At 36.7% G+C, this 25,903-nt stretch overlaps 2 protein-coding genes across 6 annotated transcripts in view; one reads left to right on the forward strand and one right to left on the reverse strand.

Moving 5' to 3' along the window:
• The window catches only part of LOC119070023 (mucin-19), a 38,087-nt gene extending 21,243 nt beyond the window's left edge, over positions 1 to 16,844 (forward strand). The window contains exons 3-8 of one of the 5 annotated variants that reach the window (XM_037174307.1): positions 468 to 707; positions 1,711 to 1,820; positions 3,744 to 3,891; positions 3,963 to 11,260; positions 11,345 to 12,675; positions 12,923 to 16,844. In XM_037174307.1, coding sequence (XP_037030202.1) covers positions 468 to 707; positions 1,711 to 1,820; positions 3,744 to 3,891; positions 3,963 to 11,260; positions 11,345 to 12,675; positions 12,923 to 13,016 — 9,221 coding nt within the window. In that variant the 3' untranslated portion in view covers positions 13,017 to 16,844. Of the gene's footprint in view, positions 1 to 467; positions 708 to 1,710; positions 1,821 to 3,743; positions 3,892 to 3,962; positions 12,676 to 12,922 lie in introns of all 5 variants that reach the window. The other 4 variants (XM_037174308.1, XM_037174306.1, XM_037174305.1 and 1 more) reach the window with 4 other exon arrangements.
• A 6,745-nt stretch (positions 16,845 to 23,589) lies between these two features.
• On the reverse strand, positions 23,590 to 25,335 carry LOC119070012 (replication stress response regulator SDE2). The gene is made up of 2 exons (XM_037174291.1): positions 25,136 to 25,335; positions 23,590 to 24,463 (listed from the first exon to the last, which is right to left on the reverse strand). The coding sequence occupies exons 1-2, from the start codon at positions 25,229 to 25,231 to the stop codon at positions 23,777 to 23,779; spliced, it is 783 nt and encodes a 260-aa protein (XP_037030186.1). The 5' UTR covers positions 25,232 to 25,335; the 3' UTR covers positions 23,590 to 23,776.
• Between the last annotated feature and the right edge of the window lie 568 nt (positions 25,336 to 25,903).

Raw genomic sequence — 25,903 nt, forward strand, 5'->3', positions numbered from 1 at the left:
TAGACAGAATTGCAACGAATTCGCAGAGGTCCCACGGTTTTTCAAATGCAAGGAGTAACGAATTTTTTTTGTTTAGAAGTGTATTGGGATAACTGAATTCATTTAAGTCATTTCCTTGGTTGGTATTTAGTAACGAGATTAAGGAAGGAAAGAGTGTAATAGTATAAGGTCGCAGACTATTTTTGTTATATTCTAGACTGAATGGAACCACTGACATCACCTATTTACGTTAATCTAACTTGTAAGAATGGTTTTATTATTCCTAATAACAAAAAATCATCGCAACAATTTAAAATAATCGCAGACCTCCAGCCTTGAAGGAACATTTGTCTGTTTTTTTTTATGATTATTAACTTATTGTTTATCAAATTGCATATTTTTACCAGAAAAACCATTTAAAGCAATCGAACAAGTGTTTCAAATTATAAACAAATTTAAATAATTTTTTTCTCATTTTATTGTTACAGCACCATTTAAAGAACCAACTGAAATGGTGGATCCATCATCTTTAGGCTGTTATTACAATTACAACCACTACAGTGAAGGCGATCGAATTTTAACGAATGAACCATGTTTGAATTGCACTTGCCATAATAAAATGCTTATGTGTTATCTAAGAGTATGTCCTTTTACGAAACCAATCGGTCAAGACTGCACAATTGAAAAAAGAGACGACCAATGTTGCCCAATTATAACTTGTCCAGAAGGTAAGTTCTTTAAACTTCTTTTCGTTTTTATTTTTAAATTCTGTAAATGTCGGTAAAATACAAAAAAGGGAATATTTGAATTTCGGTTGTTATTTTAAAGTAAAAGAAAATTAAACTGCAACCTCAAACCAACGTCGAACATGAAAACGTACCGCGAAATAGCATCACAAAACGGGAAAAATATTTAAATTAGCAAGGAATTACGATTCTAAATTGCAAATTTTGTGAGATTCGTAGATTAAATTCGTTAAATTTTATTTCAATTTCGTTTCTCAGCTGATACTTTTCCGGGTTGGGAAAATTGTTCGTCGACCATTCATCGGAATTAAATTAACTTATAAAAGCGCAAAGTGGGACGTCCAACCAATCAATCGACATGGAAAAATACAATTCAGATCATAGATATGCAGAGATTAAATCTGTACATTCTAACAAACTTACCACACATTTAATTGATTCGTTTTTTTTCCTCTTTCTCTACACCAGATTTTTTTAGAGGAATTAATCTATTTTAACCATAGTTGAGCTGAGTTGAAATTGCATTTTTTTACAATAGTAGATCGTATACAGCTTTTTACAGTTTTTAATTGAACGGTCTTTGAATTTGATTCGAGACCATAAATAGTGTAGCGTAATATAGAGGTTGCAGATTATTTTATTGTTAAATCGTAAAAAAAAAGAATTCTTCTGTTGTCGAGAGAAAAATGTTGTTTTTAGATCATCGTACGGCATGGCTTTAATGTAAACAAAAATAAATGTCCATTCAAGCTGCTTTAACCGAAAAGCTTTATCCTAAAATTGAAATTCAAGTATTTTGTTAACCATTTGTGTTAATTAATTCATTAGCTAAATTGATTAGCCAATCAAATTAATCATTTTTAATTGATTAATCAATTTAATTAGCATTAACATTCCGTCATACGACAAACACTTTATCTTTCGTGTGACTGAATGGACTAAAAATAGCATTAAACTTGTAATTCTAATTAAAATCAATTTTCAGTTCCAGTCGAACTTGTTGATCATAGTTCCGGCCTCCATTCAACATCATTAGCGATGCCAGATCGCTATGGATGCCATATAAACAATCAATTCTATGCAGAGGGATCTCAGGTAAGAGTGCGCAGCGTACATCAACTTGTTCTTTTTTTCCTCGTTTTTTTTTGTTCCGCGATTCCAAAGTCATATTTGCATTTTTATACCCAAAAATAGCAGAAACACATTCTAAATGCCAAAATTTGAATTCTCGTCAAACTAGAAAACGGACGGACTCTCTTATACGAACTCTTCTGTTGTGCAAATATTTAACAGTTTATTGTTTGTACAAAACAGATAAATTTAAATTTGTGATTATCGAAATGAAAATTAAATTATTTTTATGGTTCGGCAAGCTATAGGTCCTCTATTCTTATAAAGCAAGAAAACAAAACAGAAAAAAGATCTAAAAATAAATTATTATCGAACTTTGATGGTTCTGTTAATAGCTTTTTAATCTTATGCATCAAAAAAGTCGGTGTCTGAAGTGAAAAATAAATGTTAGATCTCACATTGTTGTATAGAGTTTTACATACGGCTTATTCTGCCGGAAGATTTTTTTTCTTCTCTTAGACCTGTACGACCTTCATACGGGTCCTATTGTTGTAGATATTTGCTAAGAAGTCGATAGACACTTAAATATAGGACACGCCATAGGTTGGATACGATGCTAAAAATATAGGTATTAGAAAGACACAAAGACATGTCGAAAGATTCATAAACTGCAGTTGTGCAACAAAATCTTTTTCCGGAAAATGGAAAATCGTTTTTTGGCCGGAAAAGCCATTCATATGAAACCTTCAAAGTCGAATATCTCCGAAAATACAATATTTGTTGTGGAAACTTTCTTCTGTTCTGGTAAGTTTGTCACATTACCGATATTTCATGGAAGAACTTTTTTCGGTATTAGGGTTCTCCCAAAAAGTGTCCCGGAAAATTCATCAACTTTAAGGCCATTTTCGCTGGCCATTTCCAATCCATTTTTCATAAATGTGGTGTCATTCGAAAGAAACTCTTCATTTTGTTAATAACGTGCGGTTATTTACGTAGCCCCAACTTCTGGCATAAAACTTCGTTTATCATCACTATTCAGTTTAGTTTAGAATGAATTTGCTATACAGACAAAAAAGGAAAATGAAGATCCGATAACGTCATGGCTTAAAATCGATAAAAGAAACTTGACCATCAGGAGGGCTTTCTTGCTGTGCAGCACATAATGAGCTAGTTGTTCTAAGCTTTACGATTTGTGTTATTTATTGAAGTGGATTTTTTTTTGCTCCCTGTCTCTCTCTCTCTCTCTCTCTTCAATTTCTGCTGAATTTACATGGCGCAAATTAAAGACTTCACAGTAGTTTCATTTCACATGGTTTTCGCTCTAAGAAACTTTTGTGCGTTTCGTTTCGATCGGCGTAGTAAATAATATAGGTATTGTTGTGAGACAGTTTGTGGTTACAGATCATCACTTTTTTTAACTATGCGATGACTGATGTTCTTTTTAAACTGTTTAATTAGAAACAAAAATAGAAAGGTCTCTGATTGGTGTACAGTGCTATTAGCTTGCCGATTCAAATATAATTTAGATTGAGTCGGTAAATTTGTTAGACGCATCGCTAGATCTTTTTTTTCTACCTGAGGAGTCGTGACCCAATAACACCGCAGTAGTTCGAAAAATGAATCGTATTAGCAAAGCTTTGTGTGTTCAATTCACAAATGATTGCTTTAGATGCTGAGAAGAGAGTAATTAGGGCAACAATTAACTTCATATCGGTCATCGCAGCATATGATTCTTAAGGTACATCCAACGTAAAAACAGAAATCATTTAAGATACATCATTTTCCCGATGAATCATCTTGCAGCTAATGTAACCGTATAGCAGCCGGTTGTTGACATTTAATTTTCTGTTTTTTGATGGGAAAATTTAATTTAGCTTAAGATTAGTGACGCTGTTATCGACCGTTTCAAATGGACGCATTTTTGAAATTTCATTTCCATTTTTATAGATACCATCAAACCCAAAAAAACCATGCGAGCTGTGCTATTGCATACGAAACATGACATCGTGCGTGATGCAGGAATGTACACTACATGTTGAAGGTTGTAGTCCAATTTATAATAGAGATGTTTGCTGTCCCGTTCGTTACGATTGTGGTAAGTGTTCTTGCAAACACACAATTTTCGTTGAAGATATTAAAATTTCATTCTTTCGTTTTCATTTGCAGGAAGAGATGCTATGGATGATTTCCTCCTTGAAGACTCGACCACAACCGTTCGTCCAACACCATTCGTACTGACTACAACAATGATTCCAGAAGAAAATCATTGCGTCCATAACGATATTATTTACAACGAAGGTGAAGTTATTGAAAGCGATGAGCCATGTCAACATTGCTATTGCATGCGAGGTCACATGATATGTGCCGTTCAAGAGTGCAGCGCACAATTAGAAAATATGGGCAAACAGTGCAAGCCACAACCGCCACGCGATGGACAATGTTGTCCAACTACATATGACTGTGATATGGGAGACGAAACGACAGAAGAGTCTTTATCATTGACAACGACAACACGCACTGACGTATCAACCGAATCCGATAACATCAATGAAATTGAAGATGAAGGTCTAACCAAACCATTGCCGATAACCGAACACGCCGACGAGTCTGACAGAACAACGCTATCGCCACTTGGCCAACGTATTGATTTGACTGGTGAATCTGCTACACAATCTATTGTCGATGAGATGATGAAAGCACAAGAAAAACTTGAAACCACCACTTTACTGTTCCCTGGTTTTGATGAAGATATTGATATCAACACTGTCATACCACACATTATACCGGGCGAAGGAGCATGTTTAATCGATGGAGTGACCTATCGAAATAATTCTCGAGTGCCGGTGACAAATGAAAAATGTGATGAATCGTGTACCTGTTTGAATAGCATTGCTCAGTGCACACCCATTCACCATTGCAATGAACCTGTATCGAAGATAAACTGCCGATTAATTGAAGACAATGATTCGTGTTGCCCACAATATGATTGCACGCCTGGTGTTACAGTTTCCATTACGGAATTACCACTATCTGAAACAGAAAGATCGACTGAATCCATTACCGAATCTGCAACTAGTGCCACTAAAGCTCTTGCGGTAGAAGATGAATTTATTACAGAGGTAATTTCGGACGTCGAAAGCGCCAAACCTACAGAAAAAACAGTTTCTTCTGCTACTGAGTCGCCTGAGAAACCCGATGAAGAATCTCCGGCCTCAGAGAAACCTGAAGATGAATCGTCAGCCTCAGAGAAACCAGAAGAAGAATCACCGGCCTCAGAAAAACCAGAAGAAGCACCGGCCTCTGAAAAACCTGAAGAGGAATCACCAGTCACTGAGAAACCAGAAGAAGAATCACTGGCCTCAGAAAAACCAGAAGAAACACCGGCTTCTGAAAAACCTGAAGAAGAATCGCCAGCCACTGAAAAACCGGAAGAAGAATCAGAAGAAACACCGGCATCTGAAAAACCTGAAGAAGAATCACCGGCCACTGAGAAACAAGAAGAAGAATCACCGGCCTCAGAAAAACCAGAAGAAACACCGGCTTCTGAAAAACCGGAAGAAGAATCGCCAGCCACTGAAAAACCGGAAGAAAAATCACCGGCCTCAGAAAAACCAGAAGAAACACCGGCCTCTGAAAAACCTGAAGAGGAATCGCCAGCCACTGAGAAGCCTGAAGAGGAATCGCCAGCTTCCGAGAAACCAGAAGAAACACCGGCCTCTGAAAAACCTGAAGAAGAATCGCCAGCCACTGAAAAACCTGAAGAAGAATCACCGGCCTCAGAAAAACCAGAAGAAGAATCGCCAGCCACTGAAAAACCGGAAGAAGAATCACCGGCCTCAGAAAAACCAGAAGAAGCACCGGCCTCTGAAAAACCTGAAGAAGAATTGCGAGCAACTGAAAAACCGGAAGAAGAATCACCGGCCTCAGAAAAACCAGAAGAAGCACCGGCCTCAGAAAAACCAGAAGAAGCACCGGCCTCTGAAAAACCTGAAGAAGAATTGCGAGCCACTGAAAAACCGGAAGAAGAATCACCGGCCTCAGAAAAACCAGAAGAAGCACCGGCCTCAGAAAAACCAGAAGAAGCACCGGCCTCAGAAAAACCAGAAGAAGCACCGGCCTCAGAAAAACCAGAAGAAGAATCACCAGCCACTGAAAAGCCGGAAGAAGAATCACCGGCCTCAGAAAAACCTGATGAGGAATCAACATCTGAAAAAGTTACAGAAAAATCAATCGTTTCGGCCGCAGAACAACCTGAAAAACCATCGGCCACGGAACAACCAGAAGTGTTATCGGCCACAGAACAGCCTGATGAGCCTTCTGCTACAGAACAGCCTTCTGCTACAGAACAGCCTGAGGTGTCGTCTGCCACAGAACAGCCTGAGGAGCCTTCCGCCTCAGAACAGCCGGAGGAGCCTTCTGCCACAGAACAGCCTTCTGCCACAGAACAGCCTTCTGCCACTGAACTATCTGCACAACCATCTACCGAAAAAGAATCGGAAAGCATTCAGGAAGTAACCACAGTACCATCATCTGCGTTTGAAGGTGAAATTACCACTTTAGCTGCACCAGTTGTCAGTGATGAGTTTGGAACAGTAACAGATGCACCAATTGAAACAGCCAAAACCCAAAAACCATTAAGTGCTGAGCCTCAAGATGAAACTACAACAACTCCAGTTGTCGAAGAAATTGCAGTTACCAAAAAAGTTTACACCGTTGCTCCTTCGACAGAATTATCAGATGTGACTACAGAACAGGCTAAAGAAGTAACGGAACTTCCCACAGAACAACCAGAATCTGTTGATCTTGATAATAGAATTAATGACAGCGGTGCTACTCCATCTGTTCCAACTAAGGATGATGAATCAACTGAAGCAGAGGGAAGTGGTGCTACAGAAGCAAGTATCACTGGCACAGAAGAAGAACACACCGCCGCTCCAGTAGAGGAAACCGTAACAGAAGGCGAGCAAACAGCTACGCAAAAGTCTGATGTTGACGTTTCTGTCACCGAAAAAGATACCACCGCGGCAGTTCCAGAAAGTGTCACTACTGTGAAACAAACTCCAAGTGAGGATGCCTCGACAGAAGCCGAAACCTCTTCGACCGATGTTCCGAGCGTTGACAGTTATACAAATGCGCCAGGCGGAATCCCAGTGGAAAGTCACGTAACATCAGGTCAGGAACAAGCAACAGAAACTTCTGCTACACAGGAACCATTACAAGAAGAAGGTTTAACAGAAAAACAAACTGAACAGGGTACAACTTCTGCTGGTATTGAAGAAGGAACAACAGCATCTACTCCAAGTGAAACCGAGAAACCCGTTAAGCGAATTCAAGTTGCGACTCAACAGGCAGTGGAACCAATTGAAGAAATTACAGAAGAAGGCGTAATCTCAACACAAAAACCATTGCCTGAAACCGTTGAAGACGGTACGACTGAAACGTCTAAACCTGTTGCTACATCTGAAGACACAGAGTCACCTCTTAGTCAAGAAGGGTCAGAAGCACCAATAACTGAGCAAGAAGTTACTGAACCTAGCGTTGAAGAGCACATCACTGAAGAGCCAGTTGTTCGCGTAGAAACATCAGAAACGACGTCAGAACCAGCACTCGAAAGCAGTGCTACTGAAGAAGAAACGAAAGGCCCAGTAAGTGAAGATGGTCTTGCAGCTATTACTGAATCAATCACCGATAAGATTACGCCATCCTCTGAACAAGATACAACTGAGCCTGCTACTACGAAACCATTGCTTGAAGAAGAGCAACCTGTAACCGAACTTAGTTCTACTTCTGCTCAAGAAGAAGGTACGACAAAAGCAACAAGACCAGATGAAGGAGTTACAGATAAATCGTTACCTGAAGAAACTGCATCTGAAGCGGCTGAAATTGGTGAAACAGAAAAGCCAGCCCAAGAGGTTCAAACTGAAACTTCAGAGCAAGCGACAGAAAGTGGTGCAACCGCTTCCCCCGCAATTGAAGGGACAACCAAACCAGCTCATCCAAGTGATATCGAAAGTGAGAATATAATCGATGAATATATTACCAAAGCTGGAGACGCTAGTACTAGTTCACAGTATCCATCTGCTGATGTAACAACTGAAAAGGCTGATATATTGGAAGAAGAGAACGTATCTGAACCAGTAACCAGTGCCGGACAAACAAAAGCTCCTTCTACAGAAACTGCAACCGAAAAAGAATTGGAGACTCCTGAGGAATTAGGAAATAGATTCCAAGACACTGAAACACATACTCCATCTACAATATCGATCGAGAGTCATGTTACAGAGAGCGAAGTAGATGTCACAACTTCAGCTAGTGTAGAGCAAGGAGCTGGCACAGAAAAAGCATCTGCTCCTTCTGCGACAGAAATTTCATCAACACAAAAAGATGAAGGTCAAACCGATGAAAGCCCAACTCAAAAACCCACTATTCCAGTTATTACCGAAGAAGGTACTTCCAAGCCTGCTATCGAAGAAGAAGGTATTGTTTCCATCCTTGGTGAAACTCAGGAACCATCGACATCCGAACTTCCTACAGAATCCCCGGCTTCAGAAAAACCAGATGATCAACAAGCAACACAAAAGCCAGAAGATGTGAGCGTTTCGGCAACACAGAAACCTGAATCTGAGGACCAAACTGAAATTTCCGAAGAAACGACCAAACAATCTGGAGATGAAATAGCCACAGAAAAACCATCTGAAGTCACCGAGGAAGAACCTGCTGAAGGTAGTGGTGCCACTGAAGAAAGTGCTACAACAAAACCAACTTCTGATGAAAGTGCTGCGTCAACAGAGAAATCTCTGATCGAAGAACCAGCTGAAGGAAGTGGTGAACCGATTACCGAACTAAGTACAGGAAAACCATTACTCGAAAACATTCCTACTGAAGCTTCCGACATTGGCACTGAAACACCAACTTTGAGTCCTATCGAAGAGGCTTCAGTACGCCCAAGTGAAGAAGCTACACAATCACCTGTTCGTGATACTCAAGAAGAAAGCGTAACCAAAGAAATTGAACCAGAAGTACCAACAACATTGAGCACCGCAACAGAAGGGAAGTTTGAAAGTGACCAAACGACTGAAAGTCAGAAAATGACCACACTCTTAGACATCATCCGTCCACCTCAACCAACATCAGAAGACCTAGCATCTCCTGAAATCAGTACGTCTGAAAAACCATCCGAAGAAGAAAGTGCATCAGACATTGCAGCCACTGAAGCATCAGTAACTGAAATTGGATCCACACAACAATCTGATGTTAGTGAAGAAACAGGCATCAGTGTAACGGACTCAGCGGTAAAAGAAGCTACTGAATCAAGTGCAGAGGCTGTTGGTACAACTGCAGCTAGTGCGGAAGGAGAAGAGACTGGTACAACACAAAAAGATTTGGGAACACCCGATGACTTAGGGACAAGGTTTGACGATTCTGACGCTGCACGCCCGACATCTGCATCACCAGTGGAAACGGAAAAAGAAGGCGCAACTACATTAGCTAGTTCACAACCTGAAATTAGCACTGGTACAGAGAGCGCAGCACCGGCTACACAAGAACCATTGCAAGAAGAAGTTCAAACTGAAATTCCGGAAATTGTTACTGAATCTCCAATTGTTCCTATTCATATTACTTCACAAGCAGCACAGGAACCGGTTACAGAAGATATATCAGGCACAACACCGAAACCTTCTGAAGATGAACAAACAGAGAAAGAGATTTCATCCGAATATCCTGAAGAAGGCACACTAAAACCGGAAATTGCAACTGAGAAAGCTGTACCAGAGGGACCATCATCTGAACCAGCTGAAGGTAGCGAAACAACTGAAGAAGCTATTTCAGCCACACTAAAACCTTTATCTGAAGACATTCAAACGAGCGCTCCAGAAATTTCTACAGTTCCATCATTGCAAGAAGAAATTGAGCAAGAAAAGACCTCAGCTCCTGAACAGACAACATTAAGTAGTGTAGGAGTTGAAGAATTTGGAGGTGACCGTACAACTGAACCTCAGAAAATCACAACAATTTTCGATATTACCAGTCCACCAAAAACCTTCGCTCCACAACAAGCCGAAGATGTTACAACTGAAAAGTCATTGGCACCTGAAGAAGAAGGTACACCTGGACCAGTCGATGTAACTAAGGCACCAACTGATGAAGAATCACCTGCCACCGAAAAAGCTGAATCAACTGAACAACCATCTACAGAGCAAGAACTCGGAGCTGAAACAACACCAACTAGTCAAGATGCCTTAGTGGAAGGATCAACCGAAAAGGGAGCTGAAGCAGTGACCGAAACGAAAGCCGAAGTAGGAACCGAAAAGGGACCAGAATTTGCAACCGAAAAGGGAGTTGAAGCATCTGTTGAAATAAGTACGTCTGAAAAACCATCCGAAGAGGAAAGTGCATCAGACATTGCAGCCACTGAAGCATCAGTAACTGAAATCGGAGTCACCCAACAATCTGATGTTAGTGAAGAAACAGGCATCAGTGTAACCGACTCAGCGGTAAAAGAAGCTACTGAATCAAGTGCAGAAGCTGTTGGTACAACTGCAGCAAGTGCGGAAGGAGAAGAGACTGGTACAACACAAAAAGATTTGGGAACACCTGATGACTTAGGGACAAGGTTTGACGATTCTGACGCTGCACGCCCGACATCTGCATCACCAGTGGAAACGGAAAAAGAAGGCGCAACTACATTAGCTAGTTCACAACCTGAAATTAGCACTGGTACAGAGAGCGCAGCACCGGCTACACAAGAACCATCGCAAGAAGAAGTTCAAACTGAAATTCCGGAAATTGTTACTGAATCTCCAATTGTTCCTATTCATATTGCTTCACAAGCAGCACAGGAACCGGTTACAGAAGATATATCAGGCACAACACCGAAATCGTCTGAAGATGAACAAACAGAGAAAGAGATTTCATCCGAATATCCTGAAGAAGGCACACTAAAACCGGAAATTGCAACTGAGAAAGCTGTACCAGAGGGACCATCATCTGAACCAGCCGAAGGTAGCGAAACAACTGAAGAAGCTATTTCAGCCACACTAAAACCTTTATCTGAAGACATTCAAACGAGCGCTCCAGAAATTTCTACAGTTCCATCATTGCAAGAAGAAATTGAGCAAGAAAAGACCTCAGCTCCTGAACAAACAACGTTGAGTAGTGCGGGAGTTGAAGAATTTGGAGGTGATCGAACAACTGAACCTCAGAAAATCACAACAATTTTCGATATTATTAGTCCACCACAAACTCTCGCACCAAAACAAGTCGAGGTTCTTACAACTGAAACACCTGAAGAAGAAGGTACACCTGGACCAGTCGATGTAACTAAGGCACCATCTGATGAAGGTTCACCTGCGACTGAAAAAGCTGACTCAACTGAACAGCCATCGACAGAGAAAGAACCGGGAACTGAAGTAACACCCGCTAGTCAAGACGTGTTAGTAGAAGGATCAACCGAAAAAGAAACTGAAAAGGGAGCAGAAGAAGCAACCGAAAAGGGAGCAGAAGAAGCAACCGAAAGAGGAGCTGAAGTTGTTACGGAAAAAGAAGCCGAGATAGCAACCGAAAAGGGATCAGAAAAAGCAACCGAAAAGGGAGCAGAAGAAGCAACCGAAAAGGGAGCAGAAGAAGCAACCGAAAAGGGAGCAGAAGAAGCAACCGAAAAGGGAGCAGAAGAAGCAACCGAAAAGGGAGCAGAAGAAGCAACCGAAAAGGGAGCAGAAGTAGCAACCGAAAAGGGAATTGCAGCAGCAACCGAAAAGGGAATTGAAGCAGTAACCGAAAAGGAAGGTGTAACTGAAGGAGAAGCTGAAAAACCCACAGAAAAAGAGGTCGAAACACCTACCGAAAAGGGAATTGAAGCACCAACTGAAAAAGGAATTGAAGCTGTAACCGAAAAAGAAATTGCATCTCCAACGGAAAAAGAAGCTGAGGCATCAACAGAAAAAGAAGTTGAAAGTCAGACAGAAAAAGTGATCGATGGAATTACTGAAAAAGGAGTAGAGGGTGCAACCGAAAAAGGAGCTGAAAGTCCAACTGAGAAAGGACTTGAAGGTGTAACTGATTCACCAATGGTCATAGAATTAGCTACTGAGCCAGCAGAAAAAGAAAGTGATAAAATTATTGGTGACGACATAACCAAGGCGACTGAATCGACAACCTTAAGCGATGTAGATTTCGCACAGAAATTCGGAGAAGATAACACAGAAAAAATACCCACAATTTTAGATATTATTAGTCCAACCAAAGCTCCAGTTCCCACTCTGCAAGCGGAAGCTGAACAGACGACAACTGAACCGAAGAGCGAAGAGGAAGTAGCAACAACGGAGAAACCAGCCGTTACAGAGAAAGTCCAAAGTGTCGAACAAACAACATTCAAACAGGTTACATCATCCGAAGCACCTGCACCTCAATATGGCAACGAATACGAGCCAGGAACGTCTCATTATCCCGGATCGACTTACCTCGATGAAGACTATGGTGAAGAAGATGATCAAGCAGCATTTGGTCCAGGAACATGTCGATATGGTGGCAAATTATACGTATCTGCCCAACAAATACCTAGAGACGATCCGTGCGACTTCTGTTTCTGCTTCCGTAGCGACATTATTTGCTTACAGCAATCATGTCCACCACCAATCAATGGGTGTCACGAGGAACCAATTCAAGGTTTCTGCTGCCCGCGATACGAATGTCCAGTGTCAATGGCAACTGTTGTGAATGTGACCACTAGTACCACGACCACATCGACAACACTTCCACCACATTTCTTACATCACGCTTACAAAGGAGCCGCTACCAAGAGCGGATGCCAAATAGATGAACACACATATCAAGTGGGTGATGTAGTACCGTCAGCCAGTGGACCGTGTATGCATTGCATGTAAGTGAATTCTTTTTTATTTCTATTCAGTGGATTTTAGCTAACTGAAAATCTTCTTATATAAAAAATTCATTTGGGAATCGACAGTAATTCATCCTAAAAATAAACGTAAAAACCCATTTCGCTTTTTTAGTTGAATTAATTTATTTGAACAGCAAAAATCCGTAAAATTCTTGAAATTATATCTGTGCAGTGCGTAATAATCGCTTGGTTGGTATACATTTTTCTAAAAATTCATATTTTCCAGATGCGGTGGGGATGGTCAAATGAAGTGTGATCCAAAACAATGTACTCCTGAACCAATGTTACGCCAAATGATTGCAACTACAACCAGAAGATAAGTTAATTTTAATAAATTCATAACCGCTTAGGGTAACTTTGTTACAGAGATGAACAAAACGAAAGAGAGTTAATTCAAAAATGTCATTAAAATGAAAATAATTTTTCGTAATTAAATCAAAATAATTTAAAATTTCAGATTTTCATGAGATTTTGTCCAGTTTGATTGTAATTATAGGAAGGATAAATAAATTGCACTGTGCGGCAATGTGTAGCACACACGCAATTTGTTTTCCATACCGAAATCGGATTGGTAAAATTTCATGAAAAACGAAATCAAATTCATTTCTTTTTTGAAAACAACATTGAATGATGATGATGATTTAATTCGGAATTTATTTCGTTATAGAACGAAAATGAATATGAGAAAATAATTTCAATTTCACGTATATACAATATACAACCACGAGCTAAGTCTTTCGGATGAAAATATATTTAAAATTTGGCGCCAAAACTTAGGAGACGAAAAAATTCGTACTTATCACTATCCATTCGATAAATCCAATATTTCTTTGTCGCTAAATTTAAATAAATTTTCGTCCAAATTATATTCGAAAAGTAAAAAAATAATAACGCAGTCAGTAGGAGTAAATGTTTTTTTGTGTAGTTTTTAGATGATGGGAGATATAATTGACAATATTACTCAGTCAGAGAATGTTATGTAATTTTTTTTTCATTAAATTATATCAATATTGATTAGGGTACTAGATATATTTAAAAAGAACAACAGAAAAAAAATCATAAAATTGATACACAATCACGAGTTGACATTTTTTTTGACGAGAGAGTGAGAGAATAAAATGCAATAATTTCTTATATTATTTAAACTTTTTTTTTGCTTTTCTTTTTAATACCGATTAGAAAACATACGATCGACAATTAATAATTAAATTAAAATGATGCCAAGACAATACACGTTTGAGCTCGTTCCCTTTTGTTTAATATTTCAATGTAACATTTCCATTGCCAGTAAATGCAACACTTTCATTGATGAAGTAGACCGTTCGCAACAATTTAATAGAGATAGAGAGAGATAGAGAATATAAATTGTTTTATTAAAGAAATGAGCCAAAACAAATCAATGAAATGTAAACCAAAATAAATAAAATGTCAACTCGAGCACAGCAAAACGCATTGAAAACGAAATAAATAAAAGAGAAAAAAAAAATAGAATAAATTTAGGGAGAAACGATAAATTAAATGTGATTCTATAAAATATATTAGAATTAGTGTTTATATAGGATATGAATAAAATTACACAGCCAGAGCCGCCGTCGAATTATCAATTGAGATGCTTCAGATGAACAAATCAAACAGTGATCCACTTTGCTGAATACACTAATATCGCATAGGAAATTGGTAACGATTATCAACTTAAAGAAGTTCTAGATTTGATGATGAAAAATTGAATTATTCAAATTTTTTACACTTGAAGGTGTTTTCGATATTCATTTCCTATGCGACATTATTGGTATGGCTAGACGAAGAAACTGAATATATCTGAATGTATACTAGCAAAACGCACACATTTTTAATTGCTTCAATATAAACAAATTTTGCAATCAGATGTGATACGAATTAGTATTTTTTTTTTTGGCTTTGAAGAGTTTTATTTTTTACTTGACGACGGCTCATATACACTGGAGCACATACAATTTTTGTACTTTTTTAAATCAAATAAATAAAATTGTGGGAAAATTAGGTTTTAAATGAAATGAAAAAAAAAAAACAAAATTTTTTGCTCAATTAATTTCGAATATAAATCAACAAAGTGCTTACCAATAATCAATGAAAAAAAGTTCACCGCGACCACAATTTTTATACACCGAACGGGATATATATATATTGATTTCTGACATTTTCGATAATAATTAAAAATAAAAAAAAAAATTAAAAAGAGAAAAAGAAAAATTGAAATAATTTTTATAAACAATTTTTATATACACATCGCTTTTTTGTAAAGAATTAATTAGACATTCGGCCATGATTTTATTATGCGCCTATTAAGTAATTATATAATGAAATTATATGCTGCCATTACTTGTCGAATATCACTTTTAATGAAAAAAAAGAAAAGAAAAATTAAATGAAAACAAACAACGGAAAATGGGGAAAATCAACCGATTTTCTCACTTTTCCCACGAAGAATGCAGACACATTTATATCTGTTAAAATTTGCAATTGATCTATTTTCTTTCACGTCACTTCTGCCCAGTCGACGATTTGTTAAGTAGATACATGTTCCTAATTAAACAAATCACTAACCATAGATTAATGTTAATCACAGTTGTCGCCTTTCCTATGAGACCATTTGGACGATGGTCGCCGGCGCTGTACCAATTTTATAGGTTAACACAAAAAGGATCTTTTCTTTTTTGTTAGAATGTTGGAATCATACTGTCCGATTTTTAGGGCCAATTTTCGGCCTGGCCTCACAGTTTTTGAGTGTCAATTTTTCAGTCCAAACAACAACGTAAAAATTGCCCAAAGAAATTATTTCATTTCTGAATTTTTATTAATTGTTTCCTTTAAAAAAACCCTCAATTTTGTAGATTCAAAAAGAGTCATCATGAAATATAACACTAAAATCTCCCATTTCGTCTATACCAAAGCACCGAAGTGACTGTGCAGACAAGATAATCATAAATTTTAACTGATACAAATTGGTGATATTTGCATTGAAATAAATAAAAAAATCTTAGTGAAAAATAAAAGCATGACTTTTGTGGAGCTTTTTTTTTAGTATATATGGCAATTAACTTGTGCTTGTATTTTTTGCGATTTTTTGTTTTATTTCCAATTAAAAATTGACTTATTACAACGTTACTCGGTTGATCGTCGTTTTTTTATTATTCCTTGTCGAAATGCAATCAACATTAATACATATTCACTTGGATAATATCAAAAGCATGTTAAATAATGAATTTGTAATGATAAAGACTCAAAACAATGAAAAGAGAAGGAAGAGTAAGAACAGTAGAGAGAGATAGAGAAAGAGAGAGCAAACAGAAAATTATAGAAGAGGAGGAAAATTAAGTAAGATGAGACAATTATTTGTAATACATTTATGGCTGAAATATCTGATTGTTTGATCAAATGAAAATGTTTATTACGTTTTATAAGAAAGAATTAGTTTCACAGTAGTAATGATGAAGTAGTACATATTATAAGATCCTTCCAAATTGACGATCTATTAGAACCAGAAATCATTACTTGTCGATTCTTTAAATAGTCAAGATATAGCGAGAGAAAATCTTTTTGAATCCTTGTTGATTCTGGTTCGATCTAAATAGAATGGAGTGAAAAATGACAACCAATTTGCTAGAAACTGGAATGGAAAGTACTTTAACATTTGAATTATGGAAAACAATTTTCGATTGCTTGAACGATTAGATATAAAAAAGAAAAAAATTGATTTAACTTAACGTTTTTTTTATTAATTAACGTTATGAATGCCATTATATAAATAATGAAGTAAAAAAATGAGAAAAGTAATTGTAATAAGATTTTAAGCATAGTTTTGTACTATTTATAAAATGCTAATTTTTAAAATGTATGTATCTTTGTTAAACTTTGAGTCCGTGTGACAATTGGCAATTTGAAAAGATTTTTTTTTTGATTATTATTTTTTACATTTTACTTCCATTTTAGTACCTTATTTATATTCACCAATAGCAAACCGAAAAATTTTGGAAACAAAAATGAAATTTGAAAATTGATTTTAATTTTAGCGAACTTTTATGAATAATTGCCAACATTTGCACAGATTCATTATATTTTTTCAGGACATTGAAACAAAGTGTCGTTTTTAATAAATACATTTTAAAGGATGTTTTTTTCTTCTTTTATTCCTCTGAACTGCTGTCAACTCATAATTCAGAAACCCCACACAACGGTCAGCCTCCTATTTAAGAAAAAAGGTGAAATTTATGTTCAATCCAAAATTTATGTTTACCAAAATTACTAAAACCCACCCAAAATTGCCGAAAAGGTATTTGGTAAATTCTGGTAATTTTTGGTAATTTTTCGAAATTTTTAGATCAGGGTTTACAGCTCGGAAAAAAGTAATTTAAAATTCGCTAAAATAGGCCCTGAACGACATCTAAGATCCAGCATCCAAAATTTCATCAAAATGTGGAGAGGAAATGGCATACAAACGTACCACATTTTAAGTTTTTACCGTTTTTACGTCCTCATTCGTTTCGCTCCATTCCTTCGTTCCACTCGTTCCATATGCATTTCTATGTGTTAAATATGTGGACCAAACAAATATGTATTTACAAATATTTTGAACGTAGAAATTTATAATGCGGTGCGTTTGTTTCTACCTACCTGGTAAATATACGGTGGATGTAATATCATACAAACCGCATCAGATGTGCGGTGGCACGAAAATTCGACACAAACGCCATCTCCTCCCCTTCATAAAAACAAAAAATTGAATGGAAACTCGGGCCATCTGTTGTGTGTGAGATAGCAAAGAATATTTCGTGAAGCACATGGAAATCAACCATTTTAAAAAAGATGTCATTGAGCGTCTTTTTCGTATTTTAGTATTTTTTGTTACGAGTTATTTATCTCGACTTGCTATTTTCCTTACCAATTCACTCCTTCTCATAAGTGAGAGATAAAATTTGAATTTTAAGTGAACGATTCGATGAAAAAGTGAACCGAAAAATTCATTCCAACGTTTCCTTGTATGAAAATGACGCTACGTTAGAAATACCTCCGCATTTTTCCACTTTCCATTTCGACCTTGCATTGCGACCTTTTGACGGCATTTTTATTTCTTACGAAATACATGGATTTGAAATCGCTGGGATCGTCGTTAGGTCGCAGATCTTTTGACGGCATTTTTATTTCTTACGAAATACATGGATTTGAAATCGATAATAATATTTCGGTTGATAAAAATTATAAAAAAGGAGATAAAAAATTGTGATATTAAGATATGTAACTCCAAAATGAAAATAAATTCCATAGAAAATTGAAGCTAATAAAATCTAATTTCGGAGATAATAAATTGAGTTTTGGAGATAATGTAACTAGAAACGGAAATAACAAATGCTGGAATGAAGATAAAACAAATTAAAAAGTTGAGATAATAATTTCAGAAAAGGAGATAACATCAGAGATTAAAATTTTAAAAATGGATAAAAATGGAGATAAAAATAACTAAAAACTGAGATAAAAAATTAAGAAAACGAGTTGATTAGGAGTAACGTTTGACTGTACTGAATTCATCTTTCTACACACTGTAAGTGGAAGGTGTTTCGTGGAATATCTTAGCGTAACTATACATTTGGTGAGTTGAGTTGAAATCTCCTAACTTTTTTCTCACATTAAAGGCATTTTGTTGGTTCCTAGGGAATTCATCCTTTTACGAAATATACCGTAAAGCATTTTAGTTCGTCCCTACAGAATTTATCTATTTACGAAATGAATAGGAGATACTGTAACTCCATTTTCAATCAAATTATCTCCCTTTGTTAATTATTTATCTCCGTTTTTACTTATTTAATCTCAAGTTTTAGGTTATTTATCTGCATTTCTAAATTTTTTATATCCGTTTGTCAATTATTATTTATCTACACTTTCACTTTTTCTTATCTCCGTTTTTCAATTTTCTATCTGCCGTTTATTGCGATCCGATTCGAAATCCCTACGATCGTCGTTAGGTCCTAGATCTGTTGACGGTATTTTTATTTCTTACAAAATACATGGATTTGAAATCCATATGATCGACGTTAGATCGTAGACCTTTTGACGGCATTTTTATTTCTTACGAAATACATGGATTTGAAATCATTGGGATCGTCGTTAGGTCGTAGCGCGTTAATGGTGTCAATTTATGGAGATGCTAACCCAAAATGTGAGTCAATTCTCGTTTCGTTTGTGTTTTTCCACGTTCTACTTGCGCACGAACTGATGCTACATAAATGAAACGCAACAGGAATTGGTAAAAAATTGCTAGCTGACATAAATAAGAAAAAACCAAAAGCTTCGCTTCGTTAGGACAGACCTAACGTTAGGACGTTAGTCCTAAAAAAATTCTGCTTTTCATCACTTGACATCAACAAAATATACTATTTCTGCGTCTGAGGAACATAATGAGGCAAGACCTCAACATAAACAAGAAGTCACTCTACAACCATTTAAGTTTTTCTTGGCAAGCATAATTGAATAATCGGCTTCGTCTCGTTAAAATAGGCTTACGACCTAATAATAGTATAGTCCTAAAAATACACTTTTCATTTTTTTGATTGATTTAAGGTATATAGTAATTTTATTGTCTAACTATCTTCTAGCTGACATGGAAAAAGAGTGGTTATAACGCAGTCATAACTCTCGTTTTAAAAACCATGGAAATATTACAGTACTTATAAGAACATTTCTCTGAAAAAGAGTTGGCTGCTTTTAAGACCATTTAAATGTCTAATCCTTTTTTTTATAAATTGACAGTGAATGAAAGATCTGCTGAGCGAAAATAAAAACTAGGCCCCACCTTTTGAGCGGGTCAGGTCCCTTGACTGACAACGGTTGCTAGGAATCTCGCACATTTTTTATAAGGAAGATGTCACTTTGGCAATTATTGTGAATGACGCGGCGCGAGATTCCTTAACACCCTGACAACTTTATTAATATATTTTTAACACAATCGTTAAACTCAACTCAATTTAAGTTTGCAATTGGTTAGCATTCTACAGTTTTAATTGTTCCACATCGTTCTACATGTTGTCAACAAAAGAAGCTTAAAGAGTGTCGTTTCACACACACGTACACTCTCGGAATTTTGAAAACCGACACATTTTCTGTTTCGTGGTTTACTTTTTTTGTGAATTTTGCATGTGTTTTTATATGGAGAAATCAGAAACTCAAATAAACACATAAACAGAAAATGTGTCGGTTTTCAAAATTCCGTGTGTGTACGTGTGGAATCGGAATGGAAGAAACGCTACTTCTATGTGGTGGAATACGTGTGGAACAAATAAAACGAAAGAAACAAACGAAACCCACCAAAATTGTATTCTTATGATGAGATCAGTTTACGAACATTCAAAATTCCAAGAAATTTTTTTTTTTTTCATGAATTCAATTATTCTTCTTTTGTTCTAAAAATTCTATGTATTCGTTCGTTTAATCAAATTCATTTTATTTTCCGTTGTTAAACTTCCGAAACGTCACAAATAACTGATATAAAAACCTTCGCTTGAGTCAACATTCTTTAGAAAAATACTTTTTGTGTTCTCAATTTTCTTGTAAATTTACGGAAAGATTTTTAATCAACCATAAATTATGCGATTTACGGCCCTCGCTTCGCTCTGATCGCAAATTTCACACACGTAGCAGTTTTTATATTATGTTTGACTTTTTTAAATGTCATTCCAAAGTAATCTTTTTCGATTAATTGAATTTCCAACAGTGTAAAATACTGTTTTTCTGGAATAACTTCCAGATCTTTAATTCCACATAGCCCATCTTCGAATTTAACCTCAGAAATTGAATTCTGCGTCGACTAAAAAAATAAAATTTGTAATTGGTTGATAATCACTCAAGTTATCGTGTTTACAAGCAAAATATTGGGACAAACAATTCTGTTTTTCTTAACATTTCATTAAACCTTTGGGACAAACATTTTAGGTATTTTCCGTCATAAGACCCTGACTTACAGTCAAGGGAATTAGCGACTATCGAAATTTAAAAGTCGCTAATATCGGCATTTGTGAAACGCTTGTCGTTATTAGCGAAAAATTTGGAATTTAGTATCGCTACTAAGCTAATACATCCTTTATGGATGAGAATGGCTCACATCAAGAAAGGGAAGAAGGTAAAAATCTTATTTATGTAGTATCAAATGGGATTGAGTTCTATTATTAACGTTATGTTTTTGCAAGCGGTGAATGCATTATTTGGAAATAATGAAATATTTACACAGCACATCGATTCATAGATTCAACACATCTTTGAATCAGCGAGGATCTCTGGTTAAATAGATCTTAAATACCTTTGAAGTGCTAAATATTTCGCATGTCTTACACAGAATATAAAATGCAAACTAATGCTTCTTTTCATCCTGTCCACTCTACAGTCAGCCTGTTTGAATTTAGTTTTTTCGCGTCAAAGTGACATAAATTCAGAGCACGATGGAACCATGGGTGTACCTGTACCACTATGGCCTTTGTCGACATTATTGAGAAGCACAAAGCACGAAGTTAGCCCAAAAAATGGCGTGGGGTAATTTGGCACACGGTGCAAAAATAACAGAATTATGAACTGCGTAATAGGTAAACTCGCACGCAATTTTACTTCACTAAAATTTCGTAAAAGGGATAATTGATCATTCGCATCAAAAAGTTTTTTATTTTTAAATGATCAAAGACACTATGTTCATTCAAAATTTAAGTTTAAAAAAAAACTACGCGTTCAAATTAGTTTTATAAAAATAAAATTAAAATTAATTCATTTTTGCACTGACTGCGAAATCGCACCTTGTCAGCACCTTGTCAGTTTGCTGTCTACTGAAATGTATGGAATTTATGAAATTTTTATTTTTTTTGGTTGGTACCATTTGCTATGCAGTAAGTGAATATTAGCGCGAATACTTTGAATATGTAGTTTCAATTTGATTTATAAAAAAATTAAAACAATATTTACCCATGCCGTAGAAGTACTTTTGTCTTATAAAATCATAATTTATCGAAATAAAATAAAAAGTCCTGAATGCGAATGATTAATTAAGTTGATGACAGAGCTAACAAACATTTATAGCATTAAATTTGCGTGTGCGAGATTATGAAAAATGGACTTTAAGAATGTCATATTTTTGCTTCGTGTGCCAGATTACCCGATACCCCAAAAATGCATTAGATGCTGCATGCATGAATCACGATGCAATCTATACACACAAATGCAAAGATTTCGTTGCGCGATCGAATGCTGACAAACGGGTATTGCGAATTTCATCAAGGCGAGTAATGTCCGCAGATGCATCGTTCGGGGAACGTGCATCAGCTGTGCTTGTTGCATCAATCTTGTCATTTAAAGTGCCATTCCAGAATATTGGTTCTTTAATAATGGCACCCTTTGATTAACTCAGTACATGGGCCTTAGCACGACAGAGTAAAGTTAACCAGGCAGGAGCGCTGATTTGACTTGGAACCTGAATAATCTAGTAGTCCTATATTCTTTGCGAATAAAATTTTTCAATTTATGTCAGTGTTCATTTGAATTCATTTTCATACAGTGTATTAGATCCCTTATGTGACGTTTCGAAAACGAACCGCTACTGCCTGGTTTATTTGACTCTGCCGTGGCCCTGGACAAATTTTATTAATATAAATGCTCTCAAATGGATCGAAACATTTTGTTTTGAGTATGATCAATGGGGAAATAAAGGATAAAGGAGGTCACTTTCATTTGTTATAAAAGCGATTAGAAGAGTATCAGAGATCAGAGAGCCTACTTTTTGACACGTCACGATACATGTTTGTAAAGAGTTAGTTACCACTGCCGTAGACTGATGCTGGATACTTATAAATCATCCATACAATGGCTTTGATCCTTTCGCAGTAAGTCATAAGTTATTACCCTTTCATTTATTACCCATCTCAATTACACTGTAATACATGGAAGGGCTACAAAGTTTTCCCAGTTTTTCTATGTCATTAGATAGTGTCATAAACCAGATATTAAATATATTTTGCTTATGTTTTCGAAAAGAAGAACTTCCGGTCCTAAAATATCTCCTGAGACCGAAGAGATAAAAATCATCTGGAACTTTTTAAATATGTCATCTCATTGTCACATACAACAGGTTTAAAGCACAAACCGCGATGTGTGGCCAACGACCAACCTCACATATTCCAAATTCATAAAAGATTTCAGAGTAAAGTGACGACTTCTGTTATCAATATCAATCGCGATATTCTTGGGGTGGGTCGTCACTTTTACTACAGTCGACGATAATTCCACTTAATGGCATTCTGTGCTTTCTAATATTGCAAGACGAGATCTTTCGGCTGACAATATGAGAAAGTATGGAAGAATCAATGTTATTAATCCGATCTATTCCACATGCGATATCTACGTTATTATTTATACCCTAAATCTGACTCCTGTTCACCTGATTATATGGAATTTGTGTGCATGTTACAATAGCAAAATAAACACCCGCATGACAGGATATGGTTTATGCCTAGACTTAAATGCTGCTGCCATAGCACATTACAGTTACCACATTTTTCAATCATAATATTTACCTGAAATAAAAGGCGTCTACGAATTAGAGTGGATATTTTACGTAGACCACCAGACACAAGGAATGTCCGTGCAACATTATACAAAAACTTTGATGTTTGACGAAGACAGGTGCGGATTCAGGAAATCTTCTGCCAAACACTTTCGATAACTACATTTTTTTCAAAATTTCCATGTAATCTTTCTGCCAGATCCGATCAACTTCTTCCTGCTCAAATTCAGTTTTCAGTTCGAATGGTCCAACAACTAATGATGACACTGAGCCGAAATTGAACAAAGATAATTCGGCACAGCAACAAACAGTATAACAACGCTAAATGACGTAATAAATTCACTTTATTTGTACTGTCCAATGAAAGTAACATGTTGCTGTCATACAACGTACGACTGCATTGGTGTTGCATTATATACAAAATGGTTGATGTTAACAAAACGAAAAGTTAAAAAATAATTTAAATTTATGCTCTGGCGTACCTTAATTTTCAAAACGAAAGAAGAAACCGATTCATTTATCCACCGACGACGCATTACTCGTATCTTCGCTGACATCAGCCGAAGATGATGTGCTCGGACAAGACGAAACTGAAGAACTCTTTAACGCTGCTTTCTTCACCGGACGCTTAGCATCTGTATCCGTATCCGAATCCGAATCGGTCTCCGACGATGAACTGATGTCACCCAACCACAAAGCTCCTTTCTTCTTCTTTTTCAACTTTTTACCGCTACCCTTTGCATCAGTGGCCGACCGTTTCAAACTGAGACTTTGCTGCTGTTCAGCCGCCTTCTTAAAGCCTTCCTCCACCGAATCGGCAATGTTTTGTGTTAAGTCCGTGCGCGCCTGTTCGTACGCCTCGTCTTTGAACTCGTGCTTCGGTTTGGCTTGCAGTTTTTCGATTTTTTTCTTTTGCTTATCTTCGGCGTCCTGTTCGCGGTTCTTCTGTGAATCCAACCAGGTCTTTAAACGCTTCTCTTCATTGATGTCCCGCAAACGGCGACCACTCAGGTCTCGGCAGGCTTCACGATTTGTTGTCTTTTCGATTTGTGCTCCAATGGCACGCAACATACTACCAAAGCCACCTTTTCCGCCAAGCAAACGGAGCTCTGCGTGAATATCATGCGATGGTGATAGTGTACATTCGGTGTTGTGAATGATGCCATTTTGAATAAGATAGAAGTCGTTGGTGCTGAGTCCCTAAAATAATAATTTAAAAAATTAGTCTCGGAAGCACTAGAATCTGACGCTAAAAACAATTCAATTTTGAAGGTCAATTTTGTGGTCGTAGGGGATATTTCGGTTCAGAAACACGGCTGATGGAATAGGAAATCGCATTCGTGACAATTGCTAAGTTGAACTTCATTCTTGTTATTGTGAATGATCTCAGTTTGAGAACTGAAGACTCAAATCTTCGCTTCTGTTTTACTTGTAGCACGTTCTCGGGCAAAGTTGGTCCTTCTAAAATTGATTGAACGTCTTAGAGCATTTGGGAGGACGCTAATGCCGAGGCAACTAACATTTCATTACGTTTGGAGTTGACTACAAAGAATTCTAAGACATCTATTCGGAAAATAGCGACCATCGACTCTCCATTCGTTCGACGATGATCCCACGACAAGCCCAGCAAGAATATTTAAGCAAAATTCCAAAACGAAGGTGAAGTTCTAGCCTCTGGTCAGATGATCTAATCAGCACCCACAAATATGAACACTTAGACAAGCATTGGAACTTCGTCCATAAAAATGCGCTCCCTTACAAAAGAATTTCAGTTTCAACATAAAAAACAGATTCAATCGAATCATAAACATCCGCTACATGTTTGTCGAACACAAACATTTTCTAAACGTTTCGCGTATTTGTTCTACTTACCAGCGTCACCAAAATTTCTGTTTGTATATCGGATACTGTAATTGGTCCAGAAATGGATTTGATTTTCTTTCCAGACAGATACAAGTTGCAGCTCATGTTGATAACTTAAATGCTTAACAATGTTTAACAAAGTTTCGAAGCGTATGCTCTAGATGCAAAAACGTTAATGATTCGATGATGTAAATAGTCGAAGTGTCAAGTGACAAGCACATATACCCAGTGGATATTTCTTATGATAAATTCTCAAATCAATATGGCTACGATGGCTACACTTTTTCAGTCCCAGTAGGTTTTTATACATTTAAGTATCGAGAGTTCAACAGAGATGTCTCTGAGTTCTTCACTTTGCTGTGTTATTGAATTTGCAAGGTAAGGTCGATTAGGTGGGTTAGGTGACCGTGCGGGATGATGTTAGGGATGATGTTTGGAAGCTAATAAAAAAGCGTAATAGGGCGAAATCCAAGCAAAGACTAAAAAAATATTTTAGTCTGACATTACCATAATCTCGTCAAAATGATGTAAATAATGTTAGAAATTACAGGAAAATTTACATTTGATTCAAAGTTTGTTGATCAATTATTATTTTTTTAACTTTGTTTAAACGTGTTCGTTTACATAAAGTGACGCTCGAATGACATTTATTGACAGAATTAAATTTTCATTTTTTCGCATGAGAACGGACCTTAGAGTAATTATACCTAGAGAGGTATTTCGTACGATAAAATGTGGTCCCGACATCAGTTTGTATAAGATTCACATTTCGTACAA

This window comes from Bradysia coprophila (assembly GCF_014529535.1).
Source record: "Bradysia coprophila strain Holo2 chromosome X unlocalized genomic scaffold, BU_Bcop_v1 contig_44, whole genome shotgun sequence".
Taxonomy (NCBI): domain Eukaryota; kingdom Metazoa; phylum Arthropoda; class Insecta; order Diptera; family Sciaridae; genus Bradysia; species Bradysia coprophila.

Excerpts from the sequence above, each read along its gene's own strand:
- LOC119070012 (XM_037174291.1), bottom strand. The coding sequence starts at position 25,231 with ATGAGCTGCAACTTGTATCTGTCTGGAAAGAAAATCAAATCCATTTCT. Across the intron at positions 24,464-25,135 it reads CAGAAATTTTGGTGACGCTG|GGACTCAGCACCAACGACTT; the intron begins GTAAGTAGAACA and ends TTATTATTTTAG.